This window comes from Nanorana parkeri, unplaced genomic scaffold, assembly GCF_000935625.1.
Source record: "Nanorana parkeri isolate BGI_ZX_2015 unplaced genomic scaffold, ASM93562v1 scaffold31, whole genome shotgun sequence".
Taxonomy (NCBI): Eukaryota; Metazoa; Chordata; class Amphibia; order Anura; family Dicroglossidae; genus Nanorana; species Nanorana parkeri.
The window spans coordinates 3,255,956-3,274,151 of NW_017306299.1; the positions used below are offsets into that span (position 1 = coordinate 3,255,956).

General features: G+C 45.2%; 1 protein-coding gene across 1 annotated transcript in view; it reads right to left on the reverse strand.

Moving 5' to 3' along the window:
- The window catches only part of FAM179A (family with sequence similarity 179 member A), a 31,360-nt gene extending 13,625 nt beyond the window's left edge, over positions 1-17,735 (reverse strand). Inside the window, exons 1-10 of the mRNA XM_018568116.1 lie at positions 17,628-17,735; positions 12,821-12,955; positions 12,450-12,680; positions 11,832-12,052; positions 10,586-10,758; positions 10,088-10,122; positions 5,725-5,870; positions 3,017-3,147; positions 1,553-1,731; positions 506-644 (exon numbers count right to left, since the gene is read on the reverse strand). Of these exons, the coding sequence (XP_018423618.1) occupies positions 506-644; positions 1,553-1,731; positions 3,017-3,147; positions 5,725-5,870; positions 10,088-10,122; positions 10,586-10,758; positions 11,832-12,052; positions 12,450-12,680; positions 12,821-12,955; positions 17,628-17,652 (1,415 nt within the window). The 5' untranslated portion in view covers positions 17,653-17,735. The remainder of the gene's footprint in view (positions 1-505; positions 645-1,552; positions 1,732-3,016; positions 3,148-5,724; positions 5,871-10,087; positions 10,123-10,585; positions 10,759-11,831; positions 12,053-12,449; positions 12,681-12,820; positions 12,956-17,627) is intronic.
- Between the last annotated feature and the right edge of the window lie 461 nt (positions 17,736-18,196).

Below are 18,196 nucleotides of genomic sequence, written 5' to 3' on the forward strand. Positions count from 1 at the left end.
TGTCAATGACATTAAAGTCAGGAGCAGGAGAGCTTCCTTCATAGTCCCCCCTGTACATCTCATGTCAGGTCTTCATGATTAATAATGTCAGTGTCAGCAGCAGCAGCTTCTGCAATCCTTATTGGGGCCCCCTTCTACCCCCAGGCCCCATAGCAAAATTTTGATGGGGTCCCCCAGCAACCTCCCTACTGTCAATACCCAGACAATCCGCATAGGCCGCTATGGCTGTTGTTACGCAACTGATTGATCCATAATCTTCCAATGCAAGTTCAAACAGCTAAGCAAACGTATGATTATCTTGATCTTTTATCATACTAAACTGGTCCCTCCAGATCCCATCTGGAAACTCCTCCAGGTCTGCAGGTCTTCCTTTTACAGCTGAACAGCATCCCTGCCAGGCAGCCCAGGTTTTTGGCCTCCACGGGAGCAGCAGGCTAAGCCTGGTCAAGAACACACCCTCACCCTGCCGATAGTGGCACACAGGAATAGCGCAAATGCATCTTACCAGTCCTTGTGATTCAGCCACTTAAGAGCTTCAATCGTGCCTTGTTCCGGGTGGGACATTGGACCAGAACTGGGACCGCCACTCTCGGAGTCAGAATCCCACTCTGTCAGGTCCAGAAAAGAGGCCGGCAAGGAGTACGCTGGAACAGAAAGCAACAAAAACTACCATTAGAAGGTGACAACGTCACGGACTTGTTCAGTGCGATAGAAGGCCTGGAATGCTGATGGGCCACAAGGGTACCTTGTCTGAAGGACCAGTACACTACAGCTGAACTCCGGGATGGAGAAAAAGTAACCCTTGCAGTGGGGCCCCCTCTGCACCGCAAGGGGTAAATGCTCATTTTGTCTAGGGGGGGATAGGAATAAGCACAAGATAACATAGACACCGGCACTCCAAGTAATGAATCAATGACATCACTGATGAAGGGGATCCTGTGAGACCCCCGGAACGTTGCTTTTTGATGCATTGTGCTGTTGCATTCGTCAATAAACAGACGCCGTTGATTTATTACTAGGAGTGCCGGTGTCTGTGTTATCCTGTAAATATAGACGGTTGTCATCCGTCGACTGCCGCAGCACCCGTCTTTTATAAGGAACAACGGTTTTGAGTGCGATGGGTTGATGGACTGTATCAGGAATAAGCACAAAGCTCACCTTATTTCTGCTCCCTGGGCAATCAACGCTCTCCTTTGTTCTCCAGCATTCCCAGGATGTGGGCGGGCCCTTGGTGTCCTCATGTACACTGTTGGACTGCTAGTTAGAGAGTTGTGCCAATCAGGCAGCAAAGGGAAATGGCTTTGGGGGGGTCTGGTCTGATGGGGAGCATCGTTGGTTGCTAGGATGCTGATGGCTGCACAACATCATTGGTTGCTAGGATGCTGAGGGCTGCACACTGCCCTTGGTTGCTAGGACACCATGGCAACTGCAGATGGTGCCCTAACCATCAGATAGGAGGGTTTAGTTCCCCTTTGATGGCCAGGTACTCTTTCACTCAAGTTGGCTCTGTGGCATCCTTATGTAAGTACATGAGCTATACTGTGGCATTTACCTGATGAATGGCGGAAGTCACTCAAGGGGGGTTCTGGGTTTACGGTTGGGATGCTGGGCAGGGACGGCCGGCTGACCCACTTGTTCAGGTTTATATTGGTCCCTCCTCTTCTCTTGTCCACGCTGATGGGAACTGTGTTCAGTCCATTTAGGCTGAAGGAGGTAACTGACATTGGTTCTGTTAAACAGAAAACAGATAATACAGTTCAGAGCTCATTCAAAGCCTTTAATACTGTACTCCAGGCTGGAAGGAAATACCCCCCGCACGCACTGCAAGAATTAAATGCTCCGGGGGGAGGGGTGGCTTAGGATAAAGAGGATATATTACTTACCGTACCGTACCTGCTCCGCCAGGCTCAAGTGCTCTGCTCTTCTCCCTGATGGTTGTGGAACGTCCTTCAGCGTCAACACGTGTGTGTGTGTGTGTGTGTGTGTGTGTATGGGGGGTAATGGTGTGATTTGGTGCTTCAAGGGAAAACATGTAGTATGCGGTTCCTGTAGCATGTTCACAGTCTCCAGCAGTGCCTTGTAGAATATCCTTAGTCCTTGGGAATCTCATGTACCCTGTCCACAGCCTCTAGCAGTCTCCTATGGCATGCCCGGTGTCTCCCATAACACGTCCTCAGTGTGTGGCAGTTTCCTTTAGCATGTCTACAACCTCCAGCCATCTCTTTTGGCATCTCTGCAGGCTCTACTAGTCTGCCATGGCATGTTCCCTGCATCTAGCAGTACCCTGTAGCATGACCTCCCATTTAGCTTGTCCCTAGTCTGTGGCAGTTTCCTGTAGCATGCCCCTGAGCCTGTAGCAGTCTCCTGCGGTATCTCTCCAGCCTCTAACAGTCTACTATTACATGCCCCAGCCTCTCCTGTAGAATGTCGCCAGCTTCTAACAGCCTCCTGCGACATGTCCCCAGCCTCTGGCAGTCTCCTGTGGCATTTCCGCAGCCTCTAACAGTCTACTGTTACATTCCCCAGCCTCTAGCGGTCTCCTGTAGATTGTCCCCAGACTCTAACAGTCTCCTGTGGCACGTGCCCATGCAGGCAAAATGAGAGCTGGAGGTAGGGAATATTTCTACTTAAAGACAAATAACACAAAGTCTGTGATAAAAAGACAAGTGTTCTTCAATAACTATTTTACCATGATTTTTATGACTAAGCCCAACCTTCACCCTAATTGGCCCTGCCCACTCCCAACAAGACACACCCGCCTCTTTGCAGAGACACCCTTCACAAACTGTTTGCATGTCCCTCTGTCACATCGTGGGAAGTTGGAGCATTTGGCGGTAGTAGTAGTAGGAATGGGGGTAGTAGTATAATGCACTGTTTATTTTTATGGTGTATTGATCATTTTGTTTCCTGTGTAGTTTTCCAGAACATAACAAACATGTTCTGTGGAGGACTTTGTGTACACAACGGACATTTGGTTTTAGAAAGTAAAGTCCTCTTAGCTTTGCACTGACCTCCCCCCGTGTCCACTCCTTGAAGCCCCTCCCACAACTGCTGCTGGCTCCGCCTCTTCTCGTTTCGGATATTCTCTATTTCTTGCTGCTTCTGTCGCATCTTGTCTTGTGCAGACTTTGATATTGAGACACTGACCTGAAATGAATCATGGAAACGGTTACTTGTAATGCTACATTGGCATCAACGTTAAAATAGTTCTTCTTTGGTCAGCCGCTAACTCAACTGCAAAAGTGTCATTTAAAGGGGTTGTCCAGTTTATGAAATAACCCCATGCTGCTTGTGAACCCCAGGTGCAGTTGTGCAAAGGATTGCCGTGCCTGCAGCTCGACTGTTACACTGTGATCAGGAGCTGCAATGTCACATTTCACCTGCAGTGCACCCTTCAGGTGGAGTTTGGTACTGCAGCTTCTTCACATAAGAAAATCCTCATCTATGATAATGTATACATAACTTGCTGCCTCAGCTAGGGGACCATTCATGTACTTCAGGGTGGTTGGTTTGCTCTCAAGTAATTATCTCCCTGCAAGGCTGTCTGTCCCTTACCACTGCTGCAGCCTGACCATTGATTCAATGTACTGTGTTCTACTGGGGACTTATGCTTCTTGGATTCAGTGTGCTGTGTTCTACTGGAGACTCACATGATTCTGTGATTCAGTGTACTGTGTTCTACTGGAGACTCATATGATTCTGTGATTCAGTGTACTGTGTTCTACTGGAGACTCATATGATTCTGTGATTCAGTGTACTGTGTTCTACTGGAGACTCATATGATTCTGTGATTCAGTGTACTGTGTTCTACTGGAGACTCATATGATTCTGTGATTCAGTGTACTGTGTTCTACTGGAGACTCATATGATTCTTTGATTCAGTGTGCTGTGTTCTACTGGAGACTCATATGATTCTTTGATTCAGTGTACTGTGTTCTACCGGAGACTCATATGATTCTTTGATTCAGTGTATTGGTGTACTATTGACTCAGAAGTGTTGTAAGTTGTGATTCTCAGTGTACTGTTAGCTATCTGATTGGTTGCAGGGAGGGGCTGGCAGAAGCCGACCTCTCTCACTCTAGGACCCTCAGCTCTGCCTACACACTCCTCCCACTTCCTCTATTTCATAATGCCTCATGGGAGATGTAGTCTGTTCTCTCTGCCAGGGTATGACACGGACTGGTTACCTAGATCCTCCCACTGGCGGTAGGAAAGACTGATCTAATAATAGGAGGATGTGACATCACTAAATATGAGAATTACAGGAAAACTAAGCACTTTTATGATAAATTGGTACAGCAGTTTGCTTCCTCTGACTGAGAGGGACCTAAATATATAAAGTTATGTGCATCCCGGAGTTCTCCTTTAACCAGTTGCCGTCCGCCCGTTGCAAAAAAAGGTATGTGTGACCCCCCCAGACATTAGGGGTCCTAGAGACCCCTAATGTCTCCATAAAGAGGACCTGTCAGTGTGTCTTTGCTATTATATAGGGGGACTGTTATCCCCCTATGTAATAGCAATAACAATAAGTGTAAAAAAAATATATAAATAAAATAAGTTTAAAAAAAATAAGCCACATATAAAAAAAAGTTTAAAAAAAAAAACCCAAAAAATTCTTAAGTTCCCCACCCCCACGTTTACGCACATATAAACGTAAATACGCGTGCGGTGCACCAGCGCGTGGAAACGACAATTGCGCTACACGCGTTACATATCGCCGTGAACGTCGCAGTGAGGACAATCATTTTAGGGCCATCAATCACTGACAAAACATTTTCGGTAATTTTTCCTTAATATAGTAAAAAATAAAAACCGCAGTGATTAAATACCACCAAAAGAAAGCGCTATCTGTTCCTAAAAAATTCATTTCAGTACAGCGTTGCATGACGGAATAAATGTCAGTCAAAGTACCGCAGCGCTGAATACTGAAAAATGGCCTGGATGGGAAGGGGATGTAACACTGCGAACTTCAACTGGTTAAGCTGAGGAGTACTTTTGATTGTTCAGTCCATCCAAAACCGATATTCCAGTGATGTGGGAATGATGTTCAAACCATTCCCTGGCTTCTTTACCTCTCTGAGCCTACAAATGTAAGATCACTCTTCTGGAGTATCCAGGTCTGGACCCCCATTATGGAGTCCTATGCCTCCTGCTGCAATGGACATCTCATTGCCTATTCTGCATTCTCTGTGATGGAACAAAAGTGACACATCCAGCCACAAGAGTAGGCACAGAAATCTCCTTCCCCTGCTGCTCCACCTGCCCAATAGGCATCCAAAGTCAACTCCTATAAGCCAGTATAAAATAACAATTTTGAGACACACTCAACAATTCTGTAATGCTTCCATATGTTTATTGAGAGCAAAAGGACGGAAACATTCCACAGAGTTTCTTCCTTTAATACGTTTTGCCCCCTAGTAATATTACATTCCCCCGGAGGGGTGAAATACATCAGTGGAAAATAGCCTGTGGAGTGTCTGTGTCCTGTTGCTCTCAATAAAGATGTGGAAGCATTATGGACTGGAGGAACATGGCTCGCTATTGCTCTTTTCTAAACGAAAGAGCATGCAGCTTTGTAACAGCAGTGGCTGGTGGGCAGGATCGGGAAATCGGATGCAGAACTTTCATCCGGAGAGTCCCTAAGTTCTGTCTGTCCTCCCAAAAGTGAAATATCAGTTTTGACGTGACTAACCCATTATGAATAATATCACAGAGAAGACCCACCCGTGCATAGTTTTCCTTCCCCTCTTCGTCCTGGAGAAGCTGCGGCAGCTGTGTGGCATCGGTGGATGGAGTTGGTAAGATAGGTTTGGATGGGATTGGATCCCAAAAATTTGCAGTTATATGATGGTTTTCACCATGATCCGCATCTGTGCAAGAAGCAGAGAAAAACAACCTTTGTTATAAGACAGAAGTGCAGCTTTGTGTTAAAAACAAAGTCATGTTGACCCCATAGTTAGCTGAAAAAAGGTCACTAACCCTAGTCTTCTCGTCTCTTCAGCACATGCCCTTAGTGGAGTATCCAGAAGCATGTACAAGCTAGCATGTCCTGAAGGGCAGTGACGTGACGTGTCTTCTGCGCTGGGTGAGGCATTCCCCATCCCGCCATAACTCCGCCCCCGCCCTGCCGAAGCTCAGCCATCCACAGAGCTAACACCTCTAACACAGACTAGAGGCTGTGACAGCTCTTGCCTCACCAAGTTAGGTTACACAAGCAGTGGGGAAGCCCGCTTCTGTGTAACCTAACTACCTATCAAAAGCTGGATGCAGCGCCGCCTGTAATTAACAGGCAGTGCTCCATCAATGACAGGCTACACAGCGGGGAGGCTTTCCCTGCTGTGTAACCTGTAACACGCCGATCTGAATGGAGAAATAGCTGTCAGATTCGGACTTGAGGCTGACACCTTTTGTCTTGATAGTACTAGGTGAGGCTCTGCCTCCCCTGGCCACACGTCCCTGCTGAGGGGAGTAGCAGAGTCAGGTTAACTGGTTGCTCTCAGTTACCAACTTACTACAATGTGTCTGTGAAGGTTCCCCAGGTCATGGTATATCTAGTAGTAGTTAGTCACATTCAACTTGGCTGTTTGGAATGAATGTAGGAAACATACCCCAGCATTTATACTCACGAGGTACCTCAGTCACCTTTATCCTCTGTTGGAAGGTCCCGGGTTTTTGCTTGACCTTTTAGCTGCTTGGACAAACTGCCAGACTGGGTGGCCACAAATTTTCAAAGCACTTCTGAGATGACCCAAATCAGGACACACAAGGGAGCATTTTTCAAAACTGGAGCAGACAAAATCTGGAGCAGCCATGCAGGGCAACCAATCAGCTTCTCTCTTCAATTTGTTCAGTAAAGATTTGAAAATGAATGAGAGAAGCTGATTGGTTGCTATGCACAGCTGTCCTATATTTTGTCTGCTCCAGATTTGATAAATTCCCTTCACATTGTTCAAATCCCCCATCATATTCTGGACAATCCGAATCTGTAGGGTGTAGGTTAAGGTGACATTGAACCGTGTGGTTATAAATGCTGGGGTATGTTCCTGAATTGAGGAAGTCAATTGGATGAATGTTCCTGAATTGAGGAAGCCAATTGGATGAATGTTCCTCAATGGAGGAAGCCAATTGGATGAATGTTCCTCAATTGAAGAAGCCAATTGGATGAATGTTCCTCAATTGAAGAATCCAATTGGATGATTGTTCCCCAATTGAGGAAGCCAATTGGTGGATGAATGTTCCTCAATTGAGGAAGCCAATTGGATGAATGTTCCTCAATTCAGGAAGCCAATTGGATGAATGTTCCTCAATTAAGGAAGCCAATTGGATGAATGTTCCTCAATTGAAGAAGCAGTTGGATGAATGTTCCTCAATTGAGGAAGCCAATTGGATGAATGTTCCTCAATTGAAGAAGCCAATGGATGAATGTTAACATATCTTCAACAACTTGAAACAATTTGTCCCCATTTGTCATTCTCTGTTTTATAACCCCACACTGGTGACATTTATTTATTTATTTAAAATATTTTGGAATGATTGCTCCTGTGATGTATCTGTTCAGGAACAGCAAGCCCCAGCCAGGATGCCATGCCAGCCTCTACCCTGCAGAGCATTAAAGGAAGTGCATTTGACTTGGCCAGTTGTGTGGCATGGCATGGCAGGCCTGCACTTGTAGTCCTGCCACAGCAGATTACTCATGCCTGACATAAAACATTTTTGAAACAATATTTTGGTAACCCGACTCCTTCCTTATTGGTATTCAGTGACTCCACCACCCCGTCACAACCATTGTGCTCCGTGTCACCGGCTTGGAAAGGTCTCCCCTGTCATTATCCTATCATTGTGGTAACAGTTTACACTGTGTAGCAATAAACATGGCTACTGTGTTTCCAGTATTGTGTTGGCGAAGTCATTCTTCTCCTGGGCAGGTCTGACAAGCACACAGCTAATTACCTTGTACAATGAACATGCAATTACCCAGCTATTCATCCCGGAGCTCTCCGGGGTCCTGCCAGGCAGATCTCAGCCATAGACATGGAGTTAATAAAGAGCTGGCTGACTAGATTCATACAATAGGATATCAAGTAGCCACGGAATTCTAGTGATCGTCATTAATAACAAGGAACGTTGTGTGTGTTTTGTCACGGATGTATTGTACTTGATCGTTATTTTGGTGTAAATGTAAATTAAAGTGCATTGGTGCTTTTCCCTCTCACATTGCTGAACTCCCTCAAATGCTGGTTGTCTGGCTATTATATTTGGATAGAGTGGGGAAGAGTTAAACTTTCTGTCAGAGTTATTAAGATGCAGTAAGGGCACCACACCAATGGTCAAAGAGTCCACATTTTTTCCTTATTTGATAATAAGTACAATTAGACAGCCATGCATTTCAGGAGTTCATAGACTCCCTTCATCAGAGCTTTTGTATTAGGTAAACTCAAAAATGACTGAACTTAAATGGCTTTTGGTCATTGTTGAATGTACTGTATAAAATCAGATCCTATGATCTGCAGTTTGTACTACTGGAGGACTCCTTCCTCTTTCTAACACTCCTCTACTGAAATACTCTGCACTGCTGGAGGGCTTTGCTCTTTCCTCTTATCGGAATCTGCTCGCCCAAAATACTCTGTACTGCTTGGGGATTGTGGCTTTTCCTCTGTCTAACTCTCCTCTTCTGGAATACTCTGCACAGCTATAGGACTCTGCTCCTTCATCTATCTAACTATCCTCTCCTGAAATACTCTGCACTGCTGGAGGACTCTGCTCAATCTTCTAACTCTCCTCTCCTGCAGGGATGTGCGGCCAGGGGAGGCAGGTGAGGCAGAGCCTCACCTAGAATTATGGAGGAAAAAGCTGTCAGCTTCATGTCTGAAGCTGACAGCTTTTTCTCCATTCAGATCGGCATCTAACAGGTTACACAGCAGGGAAATCCTCCCCGCTGTGTAACCTGTCATGGAGCCTCAGCGGTGAGGAGCAAGTGAGGGACAGGGAGGCTCCTCCTTGTCTCCTCCCTTCCTCCTTTACACTAGCTTGGGGACAGGTTGGGGACAGGGCTTCATCTGGCGGGAGGCGGAGCTACGGGGGCGGGGCTTCGGTCGGGCGCGGGGTCGGGAATGCCTCACCCTGAGCAAGAGGTACTGCACGTCACTGCTCTCCTGATATGATTCACACTGCTGGAGGACTCTGCTCCTTTATCTAACTATCCTCTCTTAAAATACTCTGCACCGTTGGAGGACTCTGCTCCTTCCTCTATCTAACTCTCCTCTCCTGGAATACTCTGCACTACTGGAGGACTCTGCTCCTTCTTCTATCTAACTCTCCTCTCCTGGAATACTCTGCACTACTGGAGGACTCTGCTCCTTCCTCTATCTAACTCTCCACTCCTGGAATACTCTGCACTGCTGGAGGACTCTGCTCCTTCCTCTATCTAACTCTCCTCTCCTGGAATACTCTGCACTACTGGAGGACTCTGCTCCTTCTTCTATCTAACTCTCCTCTCCTGGAATACTCTGCACTGCTGGAGGACTCTGCTCCTTCTTCTATCTAACTCTCCTCTCCTGGAATACTCTGCACTGCTGGAGGACTCTGCTCCTTCTTCTATCTAACTCTCCTCTCCTGGAATACTCTGCACTGCTGGAGGACTCTGCTCCTTCATCTATCTAACTCTCCTCTCCTGGAATACTCTGCACTGCTGGAGGACTCTGCTCCTTCTTCTATCTAACTCTCCTCTCCTGGAATACTCTGCACTGCTGGAGGACTCTGCTCCTTCCTCTATCTAACTCTCCTCTCCTGGAATACTCTGCACTGCTGGAGGACTCTGCTCCTTCTTCTATCTAACTCTCCTCTCCTGGAATACTCTGCACTGCTGGAGGACTCTGCTCCTTCTTCTATCTAACTCTCCTCTCCTGGAATACTCTGCACTGCTGGAGGACTCTGCTCCTTCCTCTATCTAACTCTCCTCTCCTGGAATACTCTGCACTGCTGGAGGACTCTGCTCCTTTATCTATCTAACTCTGTTCTGATAAACTTTGCACTTCTTTTACATCAGCACTACATATATTATGTGGTATGTACTTTTTTTCACACTTACCAGATATCCTGTAGGTTTCAAACTCCGAGGCAAAACTGTAAAAGAGAGAAATAAAAGCCTTTAACGAACAATCAAATAAGAAACTCTTGGCTTGGAATGTTTTAGTATTCTGCTGGTTTTAAATAATTGTAAGTGGCCCCTTGACAACCGTCTTCATAGTGCAATTGTCAGGACCTTTCTTCTTTTAAGTCATCCTGTCATGTGTTTGGCTGCGTCAGTTCTGCAGAGTTGATTCGCTTGCTTGTCAACAGCCAATTGTAAAACCCTTCTAAGACAGGGGTCCTAATAAAGGCTCCAAGATATTAACCAAGACATGTCATCTTTCAAATGATAACTGGAGGCAAAAGGAAGTTGCAGCTTTTTTGGTTGAAATCTTGGAGCAGCCTGCTCATGAATCACTTTGCCCTTCCTGACAAAATCCAGGCTTGCTAGATTGCTGGGCCTAACACTTTTACAGTAAGCAAAATGAAAACTCCTATTCTGTCAAAAGTGAGTCACCTTCTCTGCGTGGCCTCGTTCCTGGGCACCGGTGAATTTCTAGTCATCTGTGCGCTATCATTGTGATTCTGATCTGCTGGAAAGTTGGATGATTTCGGGATGGGCGGTATAACTACCCCACCAAGAGATTTCCGTTTCCTCTCTGCGCTGGAGCGCACATACTGCAGGGAATTCTGAAGTGAAAAAAGTAGAAAAGAAGATGACCTGGGTGTATATTGAATAATTTACCAGAATTTTATTTTTCGGAATGTTAACCAAAAATTCCTATACAACATCAGTGGCGTCACAAGGGGTGTGCGGCCCGCACCCGGGTGCCACCATTGGAGGGGTGACACCAAAATGACTGAGCCATTTTGGTGTCAACCCCTCTGAAAAGTCGGGCATTCAATCAATGACCGAGAGCCCGACAGTGTCAGGAGAGAGGAGGGGACCTGGCGGCATACCTCTTCCGGCCGGTTGAATGTCCCCTCTTCTCTCTGCCGGCGTCCCTCACCAAGATGGCCGCTGGCAGGAGTCAATGACCATGCAGACGCGATGACATCATTGCGCACGCTCGTGGCGATGTCACGCGCATGTGCGATGATGTCACAGCGGGGTGTCACCCGGTCTCCGTTCCAGGTGTCACCCGGCCTCAGAACACCCCTGTACAACATAACCCCATTACTCTTTTTACTGTAAAAACAGCTTAAAACAGACCCTTACCCATATCTTTAAAATAACAACAAACACACCTTTAGAAATGTTTAGTAATGACAATCTACCAAGACATACGGTACTTCTAGATAATTGCCGGCTTTGTATTCTTTGCATACCTTATTTCTCTTTTCCTCCCCATTCATCTCACAGTGGCCATTTTTACTAAGGGCAGATGTATTTATTATGACCCTTTACTTCCTTGAACTCTGGCACATGTGACTAGGACATGCCTTTCCCTGAGATTACTAATGAGATTTCCCAGCAATGCTCTGCTGATGACAAGTCAATCCCCGTGTGCATTGCTTTGGCAAACTGAAGTAATTTTGCCTTTTCAAAGCAGGAAGTGTAAGTGTTTCACAATAACAGCATTTTACACCTGACATGTCTCTGTTATTATTAATCAATCATCATACATTGGTAGAATTTGATTTAAAAAAACAGGTTGATATGATAATTTTAGGTTCATGGCAGACTGCTAACTTTCTTATAATGAACTCTTGCCGCATGTAGGGAGTCAAATTTGAAGCCACCATTTAGTTTGCCATCTTACCTCTGCAACAGCTGATGTTTTCTCTATCTGTTTTTCCATGTGGTCCCCATTCTCACGTCCATTCCTTGACATGTCTTTCTCTTCTTGGGCCCCAGGGTGGGGTGTTGGACTCTTCTGGATGGGAGGTACAGGCTTTGTGGCGGTCATTAACCTCTGTGATGCGCTTCTTGGAACGGCGGGTTTGAGAGGCATGTTCTGAGAGTTCATGATCTCAGTTGGTGCTGTCATGGGGGCAATCAGAAACAAGTCACACATCTTTGTAACGTTGTATAAAGTGAACATCTTTTCCAAAAAGAAGAGTATGAAGCCGCACATAATTACTACTTTAAGGAAACCTGAGAGTATAGGAAGACGGCCATTGCAGACCTCTCTTTAGGAAATGCTGGCTATCATTCTGATCCACTATACTTCAATAAGCCTTTGACCCTGAAGAAGTATGCTGACCAGGAGTTCAAACTTTGCTTTGACTTTCTAATATGTGGGCTTGTTCCTGGACAGTTCCTCAGAACGTATGGATGCATCAGACAGTCAGGTTACTAGCATCTTCACCGTCTGTATTTCTCTCAGTACAAGTACAAGCTCAAATTTTCATTATTTTAGCATATTGGTTGGCCTCACCTCCTCTGGCACTGGAGCTTTCGGACATCTTCCGTTTCAGCTTGTCCTTCAGCCGGGCAGTCTCCAGGGCCGCACTGTCCACCTCCTCATCCCTTGTGTTCCTAAAGACGGGGTCATTTTTACCCTCCAAGTCCAGCGGTGGGGGCAGGATTTCCGCCTGAAGATCACGGTCATCTCCACCCCACAAGTAAGACCTCTTCATCTGGAGGCTCAAGGACGACTGAAGAGCAGCTGGAGAGACAACGAAGAAAGGGAATGTCACTGTGAACCTTTGTGTCCCATGATGTCATTATTATGTGCTTGTTGGATACTAAAGAATATATAACAATGTATTACTAAAATTTCAAATATATCTTTATGATCGTACAGACCTGTGTCAGCTCCACCCCAGTGATTCCCGAATAGCTGCAGGTTCGAGTCCACACCCCCATTGCGTAGAGACGCGTATCCTGGTTTCATCTTGGGAACGCTGCCACAGTACACAGCAACGGGGGCTCTATACTTGGCTAATGTGGAAAATAAACAGAACTTCAGCTTAGAAATTTATTTGATTTACACATTCATTCAGTTAAGTGTTAGTTTGCTCTGTTATGAGGCAGGGGAGCTCTTAGCAACCTGGGACCCAAGGAGATGCCGTTTAAGGCAACCACCTCAGGGATGTCCTTAGACCCCCCCCCCCCCCCTCATGAGGCAAGGGGGTGGTCATGTGCTGGCAGTGCACCATGAGCCAGCACATGACCGGTTGCCAGGAGCTGGGCTGGGTGCTAAGAGTTCCCTGGGACACTCTGGCAGAAAAAGGGGCAGCAGGCACACCTGTTAAATGCATTTTATTATCAGCCCTGCCTAGGTCACCTATTTGAATTACATGACACCTTCCCCTATGTTTGGAGATAAGGAGAGGTGTTTTGTAGTCCTAACACACTTTCTGTCCGAGGGTGGCAGTGCTGTTGCTCCAAAAACACAGGAAAGTGAACGTTGACAGGACAGGAAGGACAGGTACGCTGCAATATATTACATTTTGGTTCTTGGGTTTAGATACATTTAAACCAAAACCTAAATGTAACCAACATGGCTGATGATTAGTGCTCCTACCTATCTGTGAACTGGTAAAGGGGTCATATGAACACCCTCAGGACCCTGTACAGTGTAACTGATGCTTTCCCTCCTGTGGGTATAGTACAGGTTTGGTTTAAAACCCGACTCTAGCCCCCATTTTTTTTTTTTACTTATTTCCGAGTTGGGAACAGTAAATATCTCCGTCAAGTTTCTATTGCTGTTTGTGAACCAATTGGGCAGACTGGAGGCCACGTAATGAGGGGAATTGTTGTCACTGGAACTGGTATGGAGAGTAATAATATCTAGTCTTTCTCAGTTTTACTGAAAAAAAGTATTTTGTTGCAGTCTGTGCCCAGAAAATACTGGAAGTGAGGGGGGAATTCTCCCCAGTGGGGATGCAGACCTCAAGTAAAAGCCTGACAGGGGTGTTATCATTTCTCTACTTTAAAGCTGAACTCCGGGATGAGTAAATATTGTCCTCATACAAGTGTCATGTGTGTTTTTCTTGAATCTTGGTGAGTTCTGTGTAGTCTTTCCAGATCTGTGCAGTCATCCAGTGTGACACTTAGAGCTTCCTGTAATAAAGACCGGTCACTGCTGCTCTCTCTTCTTGTATAGTGTGACTGGCCTTGTCTCCGCCCCCTCCTGTAGTTTTCTGCATTGATCCTGTAATGGGTGGAGCTGCTGGGCCACTCCCACAGCTCTGCTCTTTGCACAGAATATTGTGCAGCACAGTGATGATGTTACTGCTACTTTATACAAGGCAATGGCCTTGTAAAAGATCATTACCTTCAAAGATGTTCGGTGCACACAAAGCGGATTTATATCCCTTGTGGCTTTTGAGGAATAACATTTAAATTAGGTGTTTGGTGACTGAAGTCCAGCTTTAAGCAACTGGCTGCAGCTAGGTAGTAAACAGCCATGATAATTGCTTTCCCTGATATACAGATAACCACTAGAGGGGCCATTTAAAAAATCTGGATACAAAATGCAATCAATATGAAACAACAAGCATGATATATATATCTATAGATATATATCTATATATATATCTATAGATATATATATAGATATATATGTGTGTGTGTGTGTGTGTGTGTGTGTGTGTGAAAGTCTCCCCAAGAATGACTTTCAGGTTAATGTTAGTAATATTGCAAAATTTGCACTGATTCAAAAGACACTCCCTTGTGTCCCCTTCTCCTAGTCCACCCCTAGTCTCCCTCGACAATACACATCTTTAAAAACATTAATGTAATATACAATATCTATTGTAATATTGTTTTTTATACTCACCAGTCGTCAATGACAGCGTAACACTTTATTTGCAGTCCGACAAGAAAAGTGGCAAAGCAGGAGGAAACAGAAAAGATAAGATATAGTACATAAATGTTAGGATGGAATCTAAATGGGCAAATGTCTCACCAAGGGGGGCAGAGGGTGAGTTATCCTTTGTGCCACATTAACCCAACACCATCTGTCCTCATCCAACGTTGTAGTGAAGACCTTGACCTTCTACTTGTATTATCTTACATTAGAATGTAGGTTCTTTGGGCCCACCCTAAAGTCTAGTGAGAGAATGTATGGTCACCATGCTCATTCCTCACCTGCTTTGGCAAGCTCCCAAATATAGATCATTTGGAGGGACTGTCCACTTTTACAACCAACTGCAGAAAGGCCAGCACTCCACACACCAAGTCATTTACGGTATATCCAATGTTACGAGGGCATGCAGGTTCTCTTTATCAAGATGAGGGCACCTTAATGAAGAGGACATGAGTATATGAGGACACCTTGATAAAGAGGATGAGTATATGAGGGTACCTTGACAAAGAGGATATGAGTATATGAGGGCACCTTAATGAAGAGGACATGAAAATATGAGGGCATCTTGACAAAGAGGATGAGTATATGAGGGTACCTTGACAAGGAGGATGAGTATATGAAGACACCTTGGCAAAGAGGATGAGTATATGAAGGCACCTTGACAAGGAGGATAAGTATATAAGGGGAACCTTGACAAAGAGGATGAGTATATGAGGGCACCTTGACAAAGAGGATGAGGGCACCTTGACAAAGAGGATGAGGGCACCTTGACAAAGAGAATATGAGTATATGAGGGCATCTTGACAAAGAGAATGAGTAAATGAGGGCACCTTGACAAAGAGAATGAGTATATGAGGGCACCTTAATGAAGAGAATGAGTATATGAGGACACCTTGGCAAAGAGGATGAGTATATGAAGACACCTTGACAAAGATGATGAGTATATGAGGGGACCTTGACAAAGAGGATGAATATATGAGGGCACCTTGACAGAGAGGATGAGTATATGAAGACACCTTGACAAAGAGGATGAGTATATGAGGGCACCTTGACAAAGAGGATGAGTATATGAGGGCGCCTTGACAAAGAGGATGAGTATATGAGGGCACCATGACAAAGAGGATGAGTATATGAGGGCACCTTGACAAAGAGGATATGAGTATATGAGGGCACCTTGACAAAGATGATATGAGTATCCTCATAATATTGCACAATGTATATACCTTGAACTGATTTTTAAGAAAATGACTTGAAGCATACTACACGGAGTGCTGGCCTTTTCTGCAATTGTGTTTATGACGTCGAAGTATTTGCATTACATCACATTACAATGCAATGGAAACATTTCTGGGAATTTCCATGATTATAGATCTTTGAAGTTCTAAAAAACCACTTCAATTTTCTCTCTATATTGACGGCTTTTGGGACGTCTTGATTGTCGGCATATACTATACTCAGCCCAGGTGCAGCTTACCTTTCCATTTAATACATGTATATATAGTGAGAGAGAGCTCTTTAATCCAAGCACTTTGGGAAGCTGGTATAAAGGAAAAGTGATGGTGAAGAAACAAAATTGCGGGATTAAAAAAATCATTTGTTGCGTATGAATTGTTCATGGTCCATGTAAGTGGGGGATTGGTAGGGGTGTGTGCTTATCCTCCATATGTTATCCTAAAAGGGCTTCCTATTTCCTACCTCAGAAAGTTGGGCGGCATGTCTCGGGGTCTATGTGCAAGTTCAAACCTAGTACTCGGGATGGGAATTGGCTCACAGTGATCCCTAAGGATGGGGATTCGCTTGGCTTTGGGCAGCTGCCAAGGAGCCTTGCATCCTGGGGGGGTACCGTATTGGCCCTTTCTTTTCGGAGAAGGATAACCTAGGACTGCTTGCACAATAATCTCCAGCAAGCTGCAAGATATCCATCCATGGTCAGGAGTTGTTCCAGCAGAGGGAAAACTGTCACTTGTGTAGTTAGTTGACATTTTTTGATTGATGTTAAATTGATTTTAGTAAATCAAATTGAAAAGCAAGTGATCTGACAAGTCCCAAGCCAACCCAAGGTGACCCAGTTTTCCCAAGCCTGCTCAGAAACTGTGACTGACTCCACAACCCCCCCCTCCCCCCTCCTGTTCCAAGCCAACCAGTTGTGGCAGGGTCATTCCCCGTCTCGCAGCTACCCATCACAAAGGGCTGCAACTGATGTGGTCGGGGGTGTCAGTCATAGTTATGTGCGGGCTTGGGCGAACTGAGTTTGCACCAAGTCCCCACATATGATTACCCTGGATGGAGTGCAGGTCCAGGGTTCTGGGGATGGAAGCTGTTTCCATTTTTTTTTTACTTTTTCTTTTGAACTGGATGGCCTTGTATTTTTTTATTTCTATTAATTTTCTGCTAAAGCATTAGATTGGTCTGGATTTAGTCTGCAATCTGCTTATGAAATGTGTGCACACAGACAGAACACACACAGGCAAGACACACATAATCAGGGTACACACAGAGCAGACATAGATAGAGCAAAAAGTTAGGGCACACATAATCAGGGTACACACATTATGCACAACACACAAGCAGACTATACATAACCATACCGCACTCAGAGCACACACAGAGAACACACAGTTAGATCACAGGACAAACAACCCACAAAGCACACACAGACAGAGCACACACTCTAAAAGACAACATTCCAAAGTAGCTGTTCGAGGAACAGTCACACATTGCTAATATATGCAAAACATCTGTAACTGAAGCCCCAGCCATGTATACGTGTGTAGTCTTAGACAGCCACTATCTAGTTACCTGCAGTATAGTCATTGTGGGTCATGCTTAAGGTTCTAGCTGTTCAGTTTCCTGTCAGGGCAAAACATCGCCAACAGAGCGCTTCCTTTTTCTATGTTCTTCCATAAATTCCTGTGGAGGTAAAATTAGTGTGGGGTTATCAGGGCTTCATATACACAGCAGGTAAGATCATGCATTTAACGCAGCCCAGGGAGTGCATAGGCCAGGGCATTCATTCTAAACATTGTTGGATCAGTGGCCCAAACCAGTGTGACAACGCTGCTCTTCCATAGATACAGAACGCTGAGTGAACGTTGTCAACCTCGTACAGGACGAGTGTTACCGGTAGGCTCACCAGGGGAAAACATAAAGGAAAAGAAAATATTGCAAAGAAGACAAATGCATCTCCCACATCTAAGGACGGGTAATCTACAACATGTTTTGGGTTTAGATACACTTTATGCATTTCTTAAAGGAAATGTGTACTGAGAGAAATATGGAGGTTGTCACTACTGACTTAGGGCCGGTTCACACCATCTCCAGTGCGTTTCGGCACGGTCAGTGACCGGAACGCACTGGATCACATAGTT